The sequence below is a fragment of the Anoplophora glabripennis genome, unplaced genomic scaffold (assembly GCF_000390285.2).
Source record: "Anoplophora glabripennis isolate ALB-LARVAE unplaced genomic scaffold, Agla_2.0 scaffold21, whole genome shotgun sequence".
NCBI lineage: Eukaryota > Metazoa > Arthropoda > Insecta > Coleoptera > Cerambycidae > Anoplophora > Anoplophora glabripennis.
Window position 1 is genome coordinate 169,053 of NW_019416454.1, and position 20,475 is coordinate 189,527.

The 20,475-nt window shown below is 30.6% G+C and overlaps 1 protein-coding gene across 2 annotated transcripts in view; it reads right to left on the minus strand.

Moving 5' to 3' along the window:
• The window catches only part of LOC108906240 (calpain-9-like), a 287,355-nt gene that overhangs the window by 70,619 nt on the left and 196,261 nt on the right, over positions 1 to 20,475 (minus strand). For both annotated transcript variants that reach the window (XM_018709456.1, XM_018709464.1), the window contains one exon: positions 2,843 to 3,011. In XM_018709456.1, coding sequence (XP_018564972.1) covers positions 2,843 to 3,011 — 169 coding nt within the window. The remainder of the gene's footprint in view (positions 1 to 2,842; positions 3,012 to 20,475) is intronic.

The window sequence follows — 20,475 nt, forward strand, 5'->3', positions numbered from 1 at the left end:
GATCAAATAGTTTGTTCAGTCTTCCTTCTTCGCGCACAAACATGTTGCGGTGGTCTCCCTTTACATCAAATGCTTTTTAAATATCATAATATAGAGAATAGCCTAGACATTTTCAATACTTCTCTAGCACATATTAAAAGAATTTTCTATTCTGACAATTGAGTTATCGGTTTTTAATTTCCTTTTTGTTTTTGTATTACTTATGTTGTTGTTTCTGTTGTTGTTATTTTGATTTTTTAGATATATTAATTCTTATGTAACTTTACCTTTCTGCTATTTTTTTATTGACTGACTGACATTGTTTCTGATTAACGTTTGTACTTTTTGGTAATTTGTATTTTTATTTTTACTTATTTGAAATGTTTATGCTTCTTGTGTTAATGTGTATTTATTGTAGCTGTAATATTCATCCTGTGATTGTGTTTCTCCTGTTGGGTGTAATAAATAAAATAAAGAGGAATGGTAGATATCAACATTTTTTGTAATATATTAAACGTTTTTCGAGATATCTTATTCATATTTTAAACTTGAATTAATGCATCTGGGCACTAACTTATGCAGTACTATTCAACTGCCACATCATGCATTATAGGGTAGGCAGGTAGTTCCAAAGGGTGACTGTCACTATTTCATTCCCATCTTTTTTAGTTTCGGTCTGTACGTCAAGCATCTTTCGAGATCTTTGCGTATGGGATGTTTTCAGAAAGTTAAAAACAATGTAAGTTACAGATGAAGTAACTCTGGACTAAGGCAAATTTGGCGTAATTGTCATATTTTGTCCTATAGATTATCTAATAACACCCGTGTTTCTTCAATTTTCGAAAAAATTTTACTCATCTATAAATTTTTAATGCACTTTTCAAGGTATTACAACAGGAAACTTTTAAACCAATTTTAATTGAAGTACATCATTTTTGACATAACGTTTTTGATACTCTCGAACAAAGACACTTGATTAAAATTAAAATTACACAGGCTAACATGGCATGACTGATCTTCTAAACCAGAAACTTGACAATAAATTCTGAAGAGTTTCGACGTCCTCCAGCGCATCGGAAAAGTGTAATCTAGTTTCTGGTTCAAAGTTTTGTTTACAATTTTTGTCAAATTTGCATTAATTTTCCGAAAATTAACAACTGCGTGCACAGAATACCATAAAATACAATGTTTATCACTTTTTTGAACTTCTTTATGCTTAATTCTAAAAAATAATTAGCGTTGTAATAAATTTAATATTCGATAAAATTCATATCGAGCAATGTGACAATAGAATAGACCGTGTCGGAGTGTTTTTTGCGTACCACCATTTCCTTTTCTTGAGATGTTTTCCAGCGTGTGCGCGAATATTGGATTCGAATGTGTCGTGCGTGCATCTAAAATGGTGGTGGACATTTTGAGCATATGTTGTAGTTTGTTATGTACTTGCGCGTTTAAAAATTACTGAATTTTACTTTTTTGGGTACTTTAATTACATATTTTTCAAATACGTAATTTGATTAAAAGTAAAGTTCCTGTTTTAAGAGAGTCATAATTACTAAAATTCGAACTAAAATTTAAGCACAACACTATTCTCGTATTACAAAATCGATACATTTTCTTTTATTTATTTAAAAACTGGAAAATAATTGTTTTGAAAGTTACTAAATGTTTCACAATAATAGTTGTTTACATTTTTTCCATAGGACAAGTCTGCGGCGTGTACACGTGGTGTACTTCAGCAGGTTAAGCATTATTTCAATTGTCACGAAACTCGCCAATATTAATTAATACTCGCTGTATTTTGAAAACTATTAATCTTACACCCCTGCAATATACAAGTTTCTTGTTCATTTATGATTACTATGTCTTATGCTGAAGTAATTGCAGTCAAACTTCTTACACCCTGTTTATGTATTATTTTCAATTCATTTCTTCAATGTTTCGAAAACTATAATACCTTTTAACGTATCAGGTAAGCGTATTTATCTGCATTTATCTTTTGACACTTTTGAATAAAGTAATCGGTTCAAAAAAGTTTACAAAAATCTGAGAAAAAGGGTGAATGTAGAACTGAGAAATTGAAACAGAGCGGATGATGCTGACAAGTTTTTAATATTTTTTAAATTCTTTTAAGTCAAATTAATGAAACTAAATTGTAATACTTTCAAGAACAGTCGTGGACAAAAAAAGTGTTCAACATAAAGCATTTTAATATATTTAATAATAATAGTTTAAAAAAAAACAAAGCGACAAAACCTCGCGTTATACAGAGACGTACGCAATTTAAGCCGGAAACGTTTTATTGTCCACAGCTGTATTCATTCCACCAATCATTAAAATAAATGCCATATAAATTATCACATTTCCAGACCAACCTGTCATAGGTAACGCGACGTGAGCCTAGTTTTGTCTTTAATTGCTTATTTCTCTTTAGTCACCCAACGATTTTATGACCTTTTAGTTGCCGGGAACTGTGGGACGTTATTTATGGGCGTTGGAAGTTGCGCGAGCGCCCTTTTTTCTACCGCAGTAGCCGTTAATTGGTATTTGATCGAGCTGCCACCCACAATTCAGTGCCTCCTTCACGAAAAGGACGTTTATCTCCGACGAAGAGATGCCTGTGGTGAGGCTTGGTGCAGGAAAAACCAATGATATTTTTTGTAGTTAAGATCACTATATTTTCGATAAAAAAAACTGCAAAATTACTTTTTACCAAATGATGGTATTAACCCATCAAGCTTCAGATTATAATACTGTTTTATTGAACATTTTTGGATTGTATTCCCTCAGAAGAGTCAAAACTACAAATTCAAATTATATATCAGAAATTGTGAAATAACAGAACTGATTGCATGAGACTTACATGTGGTCTCATCCATACTATGGGCTGTAGAGGGGGTTTCTTGTGACAATACAGTGCCTTAGGGCCAGCAGGAAAATCTGGATCCTCGAAAAGGCTTCCTCTCTCCCTACAAGACCTTTTGATTGCTTGGTAGTTGGACGAACTTTTCCTGCGCTCTGTCGTACAGTATCTGAAACAAAAATGTACTTATTTTTAACAATTTTCTTTTCATTTCAATTCAATGTCACAAACATATTTTCAATTTCATTTAATGCCAACAGGTTTTCACTCAATTACAAGAAATGTTAGAAGATGTAATATACGAATTAAATACATATTTAAATTTCAGTTACAATGTAAGAATACGAAGATACTTTCATATCATAGTAGTACCTGTATACACATTTTGAAAAAACTTTACTTAAAGTACTACAGTTAATGTCAGAAGTCAAATACTTTCAACAAATTGTAAAATAAAATGCCACACATTATTAAAAGTTGATTTCATCATAACATTTGCTCTATTAGTCTTCAAACTACTAAAATTAGTAAAACAATTAAAAAAATACCTTTAGTTTATTAGTTGAAGATACCATTTCTAAATAACACAAAAGCCTTTGATCTCAGAACAATGTCTGTGTATGTCATTGTTAATATTGAAATGAAAATGTATTGGATTAAAAGCAAAAATTGTTAGGAATATTCATAATTTTAAAATTAGATACATTTAAATTTAAATCAATGTAGATATTTTTATTTATTTTGTAAAAATATTTTTAAATAGCCCGCAAACAGCAATATGTGTTTTAAAGCACAAATACATATAATCGTTAATGAAAATCAAGAATAAAAGTGGGCTAACATTTGAACCCTGTGGGACAACAAAGATGGAAATTATTTGATGTATACCTGCCACAATTGCTGTTTTTTCTTAAGTTAATTAAGTTTTAATGTTTTCCCATGTAGGAAAATACCCAGTTAGAGAAAAAGGTTTGACAAAGGTTTGTCGCCTAATCTCATGTTAAATGTTCTAAAGCATAAGCATAATTTATATGATTTTATTTCTTTTCTAATAAGATTATTAGTACGTTGAAGATTAACATTAAGTCTTCGTTTTTTAAACATTCTCAAGAAATTATTTTTGCCTTTAATTCTGTTGATAATGTATTTGCTAAACTATACTGGATATTTATTAGTTCTACTTTGCTTTGAGCAGGACATATTGTCAACAAGAGTGTGCAAACTTGGTCAACATCATTAATCAAAGTTAATATAAGTATACCAATCTATATCACCAAAACTTTTACAATTTTGATAAAATTGTCTTTAAAAAAATGTATCTATGGTACAACATTGGAAGTGAAATTTATTTGTTTGTTCAAATTCATGAGCTAAGTTCATTTTCAGCCTAGGATGACGATGATCAATTGGCATAAATATATATGCGACAATTGATACAAACAAATAACTAATCGGGTAAACAATTATTAATGTTTCCAATATTATTGAATTGCAACTATCACATTAGCTCAAAAAATCATTAAGGCTTTGTAAGAGGTTAGTAATTTTATTTTTGTCACAACGCTCAGTATATTAAAGTTTTCCATAATTAACAAATAATCAACATCACATTAATTGTTCTATTAATAATTAAAAAAAAACGTTATAGTCATCCTTCACTGTCGAATTTAATGGGATATACACGACCGTTATCTTACTGGAAAAGTTGAGATGTTGGGAAAGATTATAATTGTTATTGTTAACCCTCAAAGGTCACACTTGGGGTGGGCCACCTTAAAGGTAACACTAGTGCGAATTGGGATTTTGCCAACTTTGCACCTTTGTCTTCTTTATTTGTTAACGAACCATAACGTATGTATATCAAAACCGGGGTAAAATTTTTCGATTAAAAAAACCTAAACCTAACCTAAAACCTAAAAAAATATAGTACCTATTAAAATTGGTCTTAGTCTCGAGAATGTGTGAGTCAAATAAGCCTTTTTGTCTCCCATTTCCTTGGGTTTAACCAATAGTATTAACATTATTTAGGATGCTTCGTTTTTGAGATATAGGGTGATTTTTTTAGAAAAAAAACGATGTTGATGAAAACAATAGAAATATTTAAGTACCTAACATCTAATGTGACTATGTCGTAATCCGACAACGTAACGATCCTTGCAATACTCCTACAGTCCGGAGGCGCCCATTTTAAACAAAATATTTTTTAAATAATTTCATTTTTGATTCACTTTTCACTTTGTCTAGGTATAATATTAATTGGTATTTTTTTGGTTGTTTCAATTTACAAACAAACTTTCATGTATTGTTTGCTATCTTATTTTATTTAAAAGTATACAGAATACAAGTAAATGAAGTGACTACAAACCGCCTGAAAAAATTTAGGAGTATTGCAAAGGTCGTTACGTTGTCGCATTACGACATAGTCACATTAGATGTTAGGTACTTCAATATTTCTATTTTTTCACCATTTTTTATTCTAAAGAAACACCCTATATCTCAAAAACGAAGCATCTCCTGAATAATTATAATACTATTGGTTAAACCCAGGGGAAGGGGAGACAAAAAGGCTTATTTGACTCACACATACTCGAGACTAAGACCAATTTTAAAGGTACAATATTTTTTAGGTTTTATGAGGAACGTCTTCCTAAAGTTTATCGACAGAATCCAGAAGCACCCTTCCAAAAAATCAATTTTGCCATTAAACTATGAGTTAGGAAAAAAGTGAATGTACACCTTTCTACCTAAAAACAGCATCATTTTTTATTTTCAGTAGGGCCGTATTAATTTTTTTTTATAATTTAATGAGTCTGAGTCCCCATAGCTACGCCACTGGTTGCTTGCGGGACTTCTACTTCTATGGAAAAATGGCATCTTATAAGAAGATGTGTCATGCCAAATTTGGCTTAAATAGCCTTCTTCATTTAGAAGTTATTTAAAAAATTCGAATTTTTAAAAAAATCTTTAACGCCCTATATTTCGAAAATGAAGCGTCTGGAAAAAATTTATACTTGATTATTTTCTTATTTTCTTTATGAGGAATATCTCCTTAAAGTTTGTCGACTTAATCCTGAAACACCCTGTATAAATCACTTTTACACACTCTAAAGTCACACTAGTGCGAATTCGCACCGATCGGACCTTTCAGACTCTCTAGTTTGGCGGATAATAACAGACTGTCACCAGCTGTGGTACGGCTCTACTGTTTGGGCTATAGAAAGAATTATTGTGATGGGGAGAACCCTCAGCTGCTGCTACCTGAGAACGGCCAGCTATTAAAAAAAGGTGGTGCGAATTCGCACTAGTGTGACCTTTGAGGGTTAATTGGCGAATAAAACACCACCCTTCGCAATCCATATTGCCGATCTTTCCCACATAGTAAACTTTTCTTTAAAATGTTACCGTAATACACATTTCCGTTTCAGTTTCAACAATTCGGACAGAATACTATTCCCTTGACTGTGTTATTAATTTGAAGTGAACCACACACTGTATATTTGTAATGTAAACAGGCATCTTCATCTCAGTTAGGGAGCTACATCTAAGAAAATAACAACGGAACACCTAGTGGTCTATTCATAAATCGAGCAAACTCCTTTATCTCCACACGACTATTGAGATATCCATATACACCGCTGCGCTACATATCATCTATCACCGAGGTATAGTTAAACAAAATGGCTACACATGTAGATATTCTCATATTACCAACCGACTCTTTGTTAAGTATGGCAATCGAAAAATTGGCGTAGGAGTAAATGCGAGGAGTACCACAGTCCATAAATCATAAGAGTAGTGAGTTCCACACCATTTAATCCACGTGAACGAAGCCCGATCTAACAATATTTAAATTCGCAGTCGATAAATCATGTAAAAGCCGGGTATAATGATAATTATTATGATTTCTGCTCGCAACTTTTCAGGGCGAATGGTCTTTCGCGCTACATTCATCAACACATTCAACGATAGTTAATCTTACAATGCGCTGGTCTGTTTCTGTTTCCAATAGCTTCATCTGGAAGATTAGAGAGAAAATCAGAAATCACTTAACGTAAACACGACCGTTTCAGTAGTCCCACTGTAAACTTCGTCAAGACGTAAGCAAGTTCGTCGAACTAAGGAATCGTGACGAAAAAAAAATATATTAAAAATATACCTAATTACAATTTTGCTAAAACTATAGATTACGTTTGAAAATTTCTATATTTTGTGGGTTTGCTATCCCATTACCGTTGAATATTTGTGAAATACTTTTCTAAATGTTTACAAATTTTCTAGAAATTGCCTTAAGATACTGAAAAAATATTTATAACAAATTATAACACATATAAATGTTTACGTTAATCAATATTGCAAAATAAATTCACATAACCCATTGTCCAGCGTAGCCATTTTAAATTAGTGCTATAAATTATGAAAATTGAAACTGGAAAACACCTTAAATGTTAATAATTATGTAAATTCTCTAAAGATGGGAAAACAAATTAACAAGAAAAAATTATTACATATAACACTATGCTGTCGAAAATTTTGCAAGTAAAACCGGTGTGAAGTTATCAAATACCCTTCAAATTTGTTTGTTGAAAATAATTTGATGACACCAAAATGAACTATTATGCCATCAAATTATTTTGGTCACATTAGTATAAGTACTAAATAAAAATTATTCTAAGAAGCCTAGGAATAATAATAATGTTTTCTATCCATTTATCATTTAATTTAGAGAAACCGAGAACTATTACTTTAAATAGTTTGATTAGTTTGACGACTCGTCGTAACGTCAAAATGACATGTCACAATTTCAAACAAATATGACGAAAATTTGATTGTATTGGGTCTAACTGGTATTTGGCATATTTTTCAAAATATGTAAATACATGTAGAAAAAGATTTGAAGGTTATTTCGAATGAGGTTACCAGCATACCAGATATGCCATTCCTTCTTCATTTATTGACTGCATCAGAAAAGTTGACTCATACGTAACTCAAACGAACGAATACAACTTTCAAGATGCTAGATTTAGTGTAAAATATACCATGTTGGCAACACTGGACAGAACTGAGGCTAACTGATCTAATAAATGATTAAAAGCCAAAGGTATAAAAGAGAACTTTTACCCTTGGATACTAAGATATCTCAATATTTTTTTATTTGTACGGAGAATTTAAATAAAAACACATATTTGTGGTAAAAAAGGTTAATACCTGTATTTGCATAATATCTATAAATACATTCTACAACAGAGACAGGGGTAGATATAAATTGTAGATCTCAATAGAATAAATAAGAGTAATACATTTTTTTGTGGAATCATACGAAAATACTTTTAATACGTAATTCTAATCGTGACAAGTTTTTTTTTATATAAAATGGAGTACCACAATAATATAGTAATTGCTAAAAGACACATTTTTCATTGCTGTACATTTACAGAAACAACCAGTCGTTGTTCAATAGTCTGTGATTCAACATTAATTCGGGGCGAAAGTTCTTCAACGTCATTTACTTTTCTGTCGTACACAAAATTTTTCAAATATCTCCAGAGATTCGTGATTTGTTTTGCGGCCGCAACATTTTGTCTACATTCACAGTTGTATATTCTAGGCTAAGAATTTGCTTTTTATTTCAGTTTTATATAAATTTATCACATAATGAAAATCTTTGATGTAGTGTAATTACCAATCTACAGGGTGTAAAAAATTTGACTGCCATTACTTCAGCATGAGATAGAGTAATCATAAATGATCAAAAAAGTTGTATATTACAGGGGCGTAAGATTAACAGTTTTCAAAATACAGCGAGTATTAATATTGGGGAGTTTCATCATAAAGATGAAGGTGTTAGGTAAAGTCATATTCTAAAATATAGTAACGCATTAATAGGAGTCGCGGTATCTATGGATTAGAATGGATCGATACCTATTGGTTCGAATGCAGCTGCAGCAGATCTGTACCAAAGTCTGTCTGAGTCTCTCAGAGGGTTGTAGAATAATCTAAGGCTGCAAGTATAGAAGTCTGTCTATATGGATTTCAAAAGTTTATATTTGATTCAATGAAATAGTTTAATTTTCAATAGTAAATCTATTATTGGGAATAGGATATCGTTTGCTTCACGCATATAGCAAAGGTGGTAGAAAACAAATGAGAAAAAGCAGTTTAGAATACTTTTCACTTCACTTTTGAACCTGACACGAGCAAATTTCTAAACCCAGCATGAATACAGTCCAGATTTGCTTCCACTGATGTAGAATCAACACCAAGCACGCTTCCCACATTATTTGCGGAATATTAATAATTGGAAACGTTCACCGGACCACACCGCGAGAATTTGAAATCTTCAAACCGTAATAGATTCTAGATATCCTAATACTTAATGGCCTACACTCCGGGGTGTGGGCGTCAAAATTACACTTGGCCTTAATGATTCGCGCGGGTATTCCTTCCTTTGTGATTGTTTACTGCTTTATTAATATTTTTAATGATGCGGAAGAATATCCATAAATAATACACGTGGATTTTTTTTTAATATTCCGAAAGAGTGGACAGAGATATGATCAGCTGTGGAGGAATGATATATCTATCGTTCTTATTTAAAAAACGCTAACCATCGAAATTTAAATCTAGGATCACCCACGGAGGTTATTTCGGTACCCGAGAGTGCGAGAGTGAAAGTTTTTGGAAGATGTCCATCTCTGTCGATAGTACCCTAAAAACGCAAGAAATTTTTCTGGAAGTGGCAGTTATTTACTTTTACTGCGTGCTATATTTTATTCTCCTTACTGAATAACGTTCGATATACTTTTTTATGAATGCTTTAAAAAAATATTGCATTTTCGAAAACTACTGTATTTTTTTATTTTTAATATTGCCAACTATAGGTATACTATAACAGCAAAAAAAGATTACGTGTCGAAACCACATAAATATTATTTGTTGTTAGATTATGATAAAAGTGACAACATCGCATTTTTTTAATAAAAGAAAAATATTTAATGAATGAATCTATCAAAATAACACCAGTCGTATCAACAAATAATATCATACTATAGTATTAAAGCTTACAGAGACTGAATGCAAAAAAATTAGCCCATATAATCAAAATCCTAAATGCCCATTTCATTACCTTCAATAAAAGTGACCTGTTTTGAAAAAAAGATATACTTAGGCCAATCAAATTGTCGAAAATACCACATTTTTTGCCAAAAAATAGTTCAGTAATTGAAAATATGTAAAAAAAAGGAAAAATTCCGTAGAATTCAATGTACAACTTTACCCCACCTGAATTTTTGGGCTTGATTTTCAAAATTGCGTCTAAAGTTCGCAAAAAACAGTTTTTCATTAAAAAATACTAAACATTTTAGAAAAAAATGTTTCAAACAAAAGTTAGAAGAAGTTTTAATACACATCGAATAAGCCCAAACAAGTTTTGATCGATAAATAAATAAATTAGTAATTCCAAAAAAACCGCTAAAAGTCGCAATTTTTTTAAATAGCTGTATCTCTCAAAAATAAATATTTTTTTATGAAACTTGGTGAAAGGATAGCTCTTGGCGAGCAAAATAAAATGATCTTTTCAAAATTGAAAAATATTTTATATTTTTTGCAAAAATCGAGTTTTTTTTTTAAAAAAGCGTTTTTGTAAAATCTCCATAATTCATATAGGCCGCCACATCTTTAGGAACATGGTTAGGTTTAACATTTTTTTTCATAATTACACTATTATGTGCAAATATTGCGCGAACCTCAAATCGATTTCAAATATCGCAAAAAGCGATCGAAAAGTCGTGTTTTTTTTTGGGGGGGGAGAGGCGTATTCGGTCCGTATTAAAAATTCCTACAACTTTTGTTTGAAACATTTTTCTCTAAAATGTTTATTTTTTTTTTAAATGAAAAAAACTGTTTTTTGCGAACTTTGGACGCAATTTTGCAAATGAAGCCCAAAATGGGGTAAAGTAGTTTATTGAATTCAACGGAATTTTTCCTATTTTTTACATACAGGTTTTGATAATTTTGATAATTGTTAGATACGATAGTAATTCACCATTAAAACTTTATATAACAATCTACATTTTTCTAAATTACGATGGTTTTTCGGGTTATTATGCTGTGGCCTGTGTACCTCGTCACCGCCAGTTACATACTTTTTACTATCGTTAACCTGCCATTGTTGTTCTAGGACTAGGTTCTGTGAGGGCAGACCCGCTATTAGAACTTCTAGGCCCACCTGATATTCATTTCCGGTCTTGTTGTTAGCTCTAAGGTTGCTACGGGTGGAACTGCTCCTCAGACAATGGTCATTTTTTGAGAATTTTTGGTCATAGTTGTCTCTGTAACTGGTCGCATCCAATGCTTCCATCCTTTGGAAGCATTAGTTCCGTCTGTAGCGGCTTTAGACCCAACAACATGAAGCGAAATGAATATCAGAGAGGGCCTAGTAGTTCTGATAACAGGCCTCCACAAAGACTAACCCGAGAACAACAAGGGCAAAAATTCCCAGCTAAAGCCAAGGAAGTACAACATAAGTCTGTAACTAACAACCAGGTATATAGACCACGACATAACAACCCATAAAATTACTATAAGCTATTCTTGTTTAAAATAATATACAGGGTCGGAAAGTACCGATGGTCCATCTGCCGTTACGTGAGAGCGATAAAGTAAGTCATATAAATCCGTGCGACAGAGAAAGATGGCTATAATGAAGGCGTCTAATAATACATTTGATGTTATTTTAATAACGATCATTTCATTAAATATTATTAGCAATAATTATTGTATCCAAAAATAAATTGAATGTGAGTTTGCCAATTTATCAGAATAATATTATCATAAATCAACTGATTTTTTTGCTCTTGATACGCCATTAGAAAATTTAAAAAATCTTCCAGAGCAACGTTGTAGAGTATTCAAAAACTCATAGAAATAAAGAAGTGCCAGAAAATTTTCGACAATGCAATATTTATTTCTTTTTAATATTTCTAAAAACCCAAATTTATAGTTAGAGTCGGTCTGGGAACACTACTAAGTTAATAATAGAAATAGCTAAAATTTTCCATATTTAATCGTTTTTTTTGTCATATAGGAATTTACAAAATTTATTAAAATCAAAAACGTCCTTATAATAAAATCATAAAATAAAATACGGAAAGTATATTTACAAGAGAGAATTTGACAAAGTCTTGGTTTAGATTCATTATAAACGGCAGAGAAAAAATTTTTGGGGACTGTGGTAGATTTTGGGGTTTTTCTCCACACAAGTATGTCACTTTGCAGTTATAACTAATTGAAAGTCACTGTAATAAGGAAGTCACTGTAATAAGGAATTGGTAAATTAATTTCGGTACAAATTCAAGAACAACACCTACATAAAAGCATTTGATTATACAAGATAGCTTCTAAACTTGCTACAGTTGATTTCGCAAAAAAACTAGAAACTTTCTTGCAAGTAAACATGAAGCTTCATTGTATCAGTGGGTCAGAAACGTGAGAAGAAACAGTTTTTAGTACCTTCGACGTATATCTTATTAAATTATGCCTTCGTGTTACATGGCAATTTGTTAAAGGCTAACACATGATTTGTCAGATATGTACAATCGGCAAATTATAGATAGTGCGAGAGAAAGAACGGATATGCCTTGAAATATGCGGTCAATTTTAACTGAAATCGTCACTCAGAAGACCCAAAAGTTATCCTTCAGCATTAAAGCATTCTGAAAAGCCCACTAAATGATTTTTCTTAAGGATACATTTTTTACCAATAGATTTGAAGTTTTTCGACTGAGGACATAATTACTATTTAGTTCTCATATATATTTTTGTTCTCTACTCCAGTTTTGTGTATTTGTCTAATGTTATTATAAATATTTGTGGGTCTTAATTAAAAAACGAACGTAAGACTGTTTTGTCCTTCAAACATTCAAATTATGATGTGTGCTTGTGATCAAGAACATGTTTTTCAAGTTTATGTTTCATTATTATTATTATTATTTATTTCTTCATATTCTGACAGTCACCCTGTATATTATAAAATGCCCGAAGCTGACTCAGACACACGAATAACTAACAAAAAGTGTTAATACGACTGATAATTTTAGTTATGATGGAAATGCTTTGTTATTCGTTTTCTCACACAATTATTTAACATAATATGTAATTACATAATACTATACTAACCGCAAATTGCAAAATTAGATGTGTATAATTTTGAAAAATTACATTAAATTATATGGTCGTCAATTTAAAATTAAGTGGATAAATTTATAGGTTAAATACTACAATGTATAATAACATAATACCTATACAATTTTTCTTAAATATATATTCAAAAGTTACACTGAAAATTATATTTTTTTAAATGTTAACCACATCTGTATTAATAACAAGTAGAGCTGTCATAATTGGCCGCGTACTAAAGGCGTGCGGATCATCAACATAAAATAAAGTGAACAATGCAAGATAATTTGTTTAGAAACATTTCTAATAAAACCTTTTTAATATTTAATATTTTATATTTTATTCTGATTATGATAGATACAAATTTAATTTTTTTAATTTAAAATTCCAGTGCTAAACTTTTAAAATATGGAAATGTATTACTTTTTAACATAAAATTTTACATTTTTAAATTCTTATGTCAACGAATATTTATACTAACTTATTGCAATTGTTTTTTAAAAAAATATAGTGTATTAATTTTCAAAATTAAGGTTTAAGTAAATAAAATCTTTTATTCAAAATTTCCAATCTAATATTTTCTTAGCTTAAGAAAATGTGTGCACTTTTTTCGAATTTCTAGAGGGGGGCTACCCCCTGCCCCCCTTGGCGACGCTCTTGGTCCTGAAGATCTGACAAGTTAAATTTGAGAATTTTTATTTATAAAACTTCTTTATGCTATTACTGATTACGAACATAGCTTGGGCAACACTCAGTGGTGGCTAGTACGGGGGGCTCTAGAAATTTTCATAATATTTTTATTTTTTTTTAATTTAGTTTACAATGTTGCCTAGATAATTAAATAGATTAGCATTATGAAACACATCAAAAAGGAAATGTTAAATTCATAATGTGCAGTCAGTTTAACTAGACGCATATAATTAGTTGGGAAACTCTGAATACATAGGCTCCTCGTAACTCGTCCCTGAATCTGTAAAGTGTTTACAGCGGTGGTCATGGTTACCGTCGCGCAGCAGTGAAAGACAGAATGGGAGTAGCGCATATTTGTTATGCAGTTTGGGTTCTGTTTGGTCTGACCGAAACCAAGTGGTACCTATTCACGGCTTTTTTTTTCTTATTAAACGTAATTTGTTCAGGTGTGGTGTAAAATTATGTTACTTACGTATTGTTTCTTGTGTTTTTTAAAAGATTGTAAAAGTTTAAACTGATTGTAAAGACAGACTAACAGTAATACTATCTATTGAAAAATCAATGGTGCGAGAAATACCAAACTTTAATGGAAAAGTAATTGAAAAGTTTATTTCGGACAAAAATAATGTTAAACATATTTTCCCTATATTTGAATAGTACTTAAAGTAAAAGTACCTAATTATATTTATTTATTTTTTTTTTTCAATACTTTGTACCTAAATTTTCCCGCCCTCCCTGGTACGGAAGTCAAGAGCCGCTACTGGCAACACTGCTCACTATGAGGAGGCCTATCACTTACAAGCAATCATTTATCATATCTACGTCTACTATACACTCTATTATGTAACTTTTTCTGTAAACAAACACTAGGAATTTTCGATCCATGCTTCGGTTGTCTTAAAATATTTAAGATTGCAAATTTATTCGACTTTGATTCGGGCGCTTCATGTTACTCAAAAAAAAATACGTCTACAAAGAATGTATTCAGATTTCTAAGCGATTGCAGATAACATTTGCATATTATTTACAGAGACACAAGGTCGCTTTTTCAGTACAAAATCAATAATACACGCTTTGTTTTCTAAACTACATCGGTTTGCTCGGATAAATCCATGTCATATTTCATTAGATAGGAATCGTGACACGTAGGATATGACATAATTATGGTAATGGTAACCCAGACTAATGTGACCTTGATAGGTTCCTCGAAAGTATTTGTGTTTTGTGGGGAATCGAGTGCATAATTTTGTAAAAAATGCGGAATAACATTAATATATATTTGCACGATTAAAATATTTCACAAAAATTATTCAGGTGGTGTCCTACAAAATAAAATATTTATTTTTATAGGAAATACTATTTAGCATACTAGTAGTAAATAGTAGGATCATGGTGTCCACTGAAAAAAAAACTTGGAAGGCCACAAAGAAAAACTGTGCCGAAAAGTTTTTAAAATTTTTGGAATCTTAGACTTCTAACACATTATTGAAGGTTCACTACCCTGGTTTTACATTAACCAATATTGTTGCTACTTCTGGTGTACCTTAGGGTTCTGGTCATGGCAAGCTTGTATGCAATATGCGCATTAATGATACTTGGGATTATCTTCTAACTACTTCTCACTTCTACATCACGGCGGATCTGTTTTGAGGTGGATGTGAGCAAATTTTTTCTGGATTACCTTCAGTACAGCTCATATAATAAAAGTGTCGATCTCTAGATCTGGGCGAGGTCCAGAACATTTCCAAATTTGCAAAAATGTTTAAAAAATTTTAAAAAATACCATTTTTTTTTACTTATGTCTTGGAACCTATGCATTCTGGAAGAATATTGAAGAGGAAAAAAGTTTTAGAATTGAATTTTGCACAATATACTGTAAGTTAAAAATGTTTAGATTTATTACCGATGATGCAAAATAGTAATAATTGATGAAAAAAGGCAAAAAAATCTAATTTTTTGGAAAATTTCACAATAGTATTTTTCAGCCAATTAAAGGCCTGTATTTTGTAGCGTTACTATAGCAACTAAGAAAATTTCCGGAAATTTTCTCTTCCTTGGGGTAAGGAGCATGAAATTACACTGGAAATTTTTTGACATTTATAAATCAAATGACATTTATATTTAACTTCAAATTTATTCTATCATAATTTAATAAGTACAAATCATTTATAAATAATTATTTACCAAGTATGTACTTTTAGTAGTTTTAATTAAAGCGTCCAAATGTTGCTGAAATTCCTCAGCCACGTCTTCTTTTCTTAATGGGGAATAAACAAGCACACATTCACTAAAATTTATAAAATGTCTATGTTTCAAAAAATAAATGTAGTACTTTGAAACAATCTTATTCTGCTGTGATCCACGAAGAGCTCCATATTTCTTACACACAAGAAGCAAATGATTTTTAATAATCCCAAACAAGTTTGGCGAATAAATTTCTGGCCCGCATTCTTGTAATAAATACATTAAAAATTTTAGGTTCCGATGATACATTTTAATTTCACTAACTTTTTTGCAAAACTTGCATAAAACGTATTTCTCAAACCGCTCCATTTTTCAATTGTACAACACAACGATTTTAAAGAAAATGGTCAAATAACGTCAAAAGTCACGATTACCTTGTTTGACATGGATTCCATGGCCTTCTTAATAATATATACATATGAATTTTATTGATATTACATAGTGCTTAAGGTTCTTTGTAAGAAAATATATTTCTACCAACTTTAGTAAAATGAGTGTGTGGAAAACTGAGGGATTGATCTACTATCGACTTATTTTTTATTATTTTGCTTAACTAAAGTTGGTAAAAATATATTTTATTGCAAAACAACTTGAAGCAGTATATATAATCATAGTAACTTACATACATATAACATTAGGTTAAATAAAATACAACTAATTGTGAAATTTTCTTACCGAATACCACTCTAGCTTCAATTAAAAACTGGAAATTTTTTCTTGCACACGAATATTTTTTTAGAAAATTCTCCCTCGTCTTCGACTCAGGAGAATTTTCAAAATATTCGTGTGCTCGATAAAATTTCCAGTAATAATTGAAGCTCTAGTGGTATTATAAGTGATAATTTTTAAAAAATGTTTTAATTGCTCCGAGGATATTCTAACTTCTGTAAAAAAACTTTATAGTATAATAACATAAAACAAATTTCAATAAAATCGGTTCCGATAGTTTTCGCAAAATAATTTTTTTTAAAAAAATTTTGAAAAAAATTTTTCGAATTTTCAGAATTTTCCTCAACCTCAAATAAAGCATCTAGATACTGAAATTGAAAACTTCAATACTTGAATACTTGAAAACTTGAAAATTAAAAGGAAAAAAAATGTTTAATTTGTTTAAACAAAAATTATTTAAATAATTGTAATAATTATAACTAAATATATTCATATTCAGAGTGTTGAAATATAAACGTAAACAAATTTTTTCATTGAAAAAATGTAATAGCATAAGGTAAAAAATGCAGTATATTTAATTGCATAAATAATAAACTTTGATTATAACAAATTATGTACAAATTAGACAGTTGGCATTACGATATTCGATTTTTTTGGCTAGCGAGACAGGATTTAAAAAAAGATCGAAATTGGTCCATTAGAAGCCGAAATAATGCAATTTTTTTTTCCGGATTCAGACTCGGAGCAAAAGCTCCCCTCCCCCATTTTTCGTGTTTTGAGTTACTTTTCGATCGTGCGACAGCTTTTCCGCTGATTTATTTATGTTGCCGATAACTTATGGATCCGAAATTTTTTTCCAGCTTAGAACTCGGAAAAACGAAGCCACTGGATCATAGTTTATTGATAAATTAACGGTAAATGTCGATAAACTTTGACCGCTTATATCTCTAGAACCAATAAACGGAATTTAACTTTTTTTTAAAAAAAGAAGCGTCTTTCCGAATACTTTAAAATTACAATTTTCGAAAAAAATTAAATTGCAAAATGATAAATGTAATCTCATTGTCTAAAAATAAAAAGGAGTTTAAAAATTTACTGTGGCCATCCTAATCAACCGATTTCAATTTTTCAAAAACCATTTGAAAGTCTGAGTGGTTTTTTGTATGTGAAAATTTTTTTAAATATCTAGATACTATGCAAAATTTTGAAAATCTTTTTTAAAAATTTTTTTTCAAAAAATAATTTTTATTATTATTGAACCGATTTTAAGGAAATTTGGTGTGTTGTGTTATAATACTAAAAAGTTTTTTTACCAGAATTAGAATGCCCTCGGAGCAATTAAAAACCGAAAAAACTTGATTTTTTTTGCCTTTTTTTCATCAATTATTGCTATTTTGCAAAATCGGTAATAAATTTAAACATTTTTAACTTGCACTATATTGAGCAAAATTCAATGCTAAAAACTGTTTTCCTCCTCAATATTCTTCCAAAATGCATAGGTGACAATGTGGGATGTTCCATCTTCCAACGGACTCTTCATTCGCGTTTTATTTGCGCGCTTTTTGCCTTGATAATTATCTTAGGGAGATATTACTTCAAGGTCAAAGCGAAATTGTTTGTCTTTCGCACTTATTATTTAATACTTCTTTCACGAAAACCACTAGAAGCAATCCCAAACCAAAATAGAATTCATTGAACCCAATTTTTTATTCCCAAAATGTAATTCTTTATACAGGGTGGTTCGAATTTTATGCTGGACAGGGTCACCCCCTTTTTTATAAAAAAAACCTACGCCACTGTATTTTTTACACGCTATTGTAACGGACTTATATTCTATTGCACAAAATCCCCTTGTAGCAGACACTTCTAACCATAATATTATAAGAATATTTATGTTTATGCTTAAAAGTAAGTGCAATTTGTAAGCATATCAACAAAATTACACTCGTAAAGTAAAAAATTAAAAAAACTCTAAACTCTACTTACTACAAAAAGTAAGTATTTTTTTAAATTTTTTAAACATTTTTACAATTTTGAAAATATTCCGGACCGCGCCCATATCTACACTTTTATTATGTGAGTTATACTGAAGGTATTCTGCATATAAATGTTCTTTTATATGCAGACGACTTCAAACAGTTGTCTATAGTTTGCTTTGAGTGGTGTATACTTGAATATTATGATACTATAACAAATTTAAGGATCACATTTGATTCTAAACTTACTTTTTCACATCACATAAAGTTGATTTGGCCCGAACATGCTGGGCATTGTATTAAGAACTGTGAAACTGACAAATTTAATATGAAATCGCTGGAGAATGAATGCTCTCTCTTCAAATTAAAGAAAGTTGAATTTACACAGAAAATAGCTCAAAAATTTCGGTACATGTAGATCGATGAAAGTTGGGCTAATTATCTAATAATTGGTGATAAAATTCCGTCGAGTTAGTTTATAGACACATCAACCAGTGACGGAGATATAAGGGAGGTAGAAGGAACCTACAAATTTATACACCACTTATTTTTTTTTAATTTTATTCGAAAAAGAAGATGTTTTAGAACTTTCATTTTTTAATATAAATAAAGATTACTAAACGGTTTAGCAAATCGCAAGTAACTAAAACTATCCGTTTTACAAAAGAAAAACTGTGGATCGTTTTAAACACAGTGTACTTTTCAGAAGCTTAAAATCATTGGCGTAGGAAAAATATAGCATGGGGCATAGCTCATAAAAATATCTACGCCAATGAATTTTTGAACTTTTGAATTGAATTTAACTTCCAAGAAAAAATATCATAGATTGTTTTTGTGTCAAGAGTAGTATTAGGATAATTTTCAATTTATTCAACTGTATGGTTGGTAAGATTATTAGATATAAAATAAATAGAATCATAACCTTAAAACGTTCTGTTCTTTGAATAAAATAGGAGAGATTATTTTGGAAACGCTGAACATATTTCCAAAATATTTAGTGTCGGCAAAAATCCTATCACCAGAAGTCGTATTTGTAAAACTGATAAGCTGTCATTTCCGATAGGTGAGCAAATCTTAAGCTATCAGCCACATATCCCATCTCTAGATTTGACTATTTCCTTATCCTTATAGCTTTGTAATTATTTATAAATTGCTACAATCGGTGATTTCTCGTTGTTCTGAACAACAACAAATCTAGAGCCGAAGAACGATACATCGGTAAATTTTTCGCAATGATAAGGATCGAAGTATACGGCACGAAGAGAACTTCGGATAGCGAAATCACTTTATGCTAGTTAAATCCGAAATTAGTTAAATTATCCTCATAGCACAAAGGAAGATGATTGCTTATTTCTGGTTTGAACGCGGGTGGTACAGGGTGCGCCACCATAACTTTCCTCCCTTAGTCGAAACAAGTAAACTCAGATAACGATGGTTTTATTAAACTTACACAATTTACAGGGAGGAAAAAAAACAATTTGTAATCGAAATCTACTAATAAAATAAAATATTATTTATATGATTTCCGTCTATTGTTTTTTTTGCAATCTGAAACAAACCATATCTTTTCTAGTATTTCGAAAACGTAATATTTCCAGACATATTTATAGGAACTTTTTTTAATTATTTGTGGATCAGAATCTGCCATTAAATTTTGGGCAAGTGCATCAGCACACAGCTAATATAAATACCGACCAGAGGACTTAATTTCCAATTTCAGATTTTTTTTGAAGCTACAGGGTATATCTCTCGTAACGTTAAGAACTGAGAAACATTGTGTAAACTTGTTTATTTTTAAGTATTGTAGGAATAGTAAGAATCAATATATATTTTATTATAAAATAATAATAATAAACTATCGTGTTTGCTTTGAATCAAACC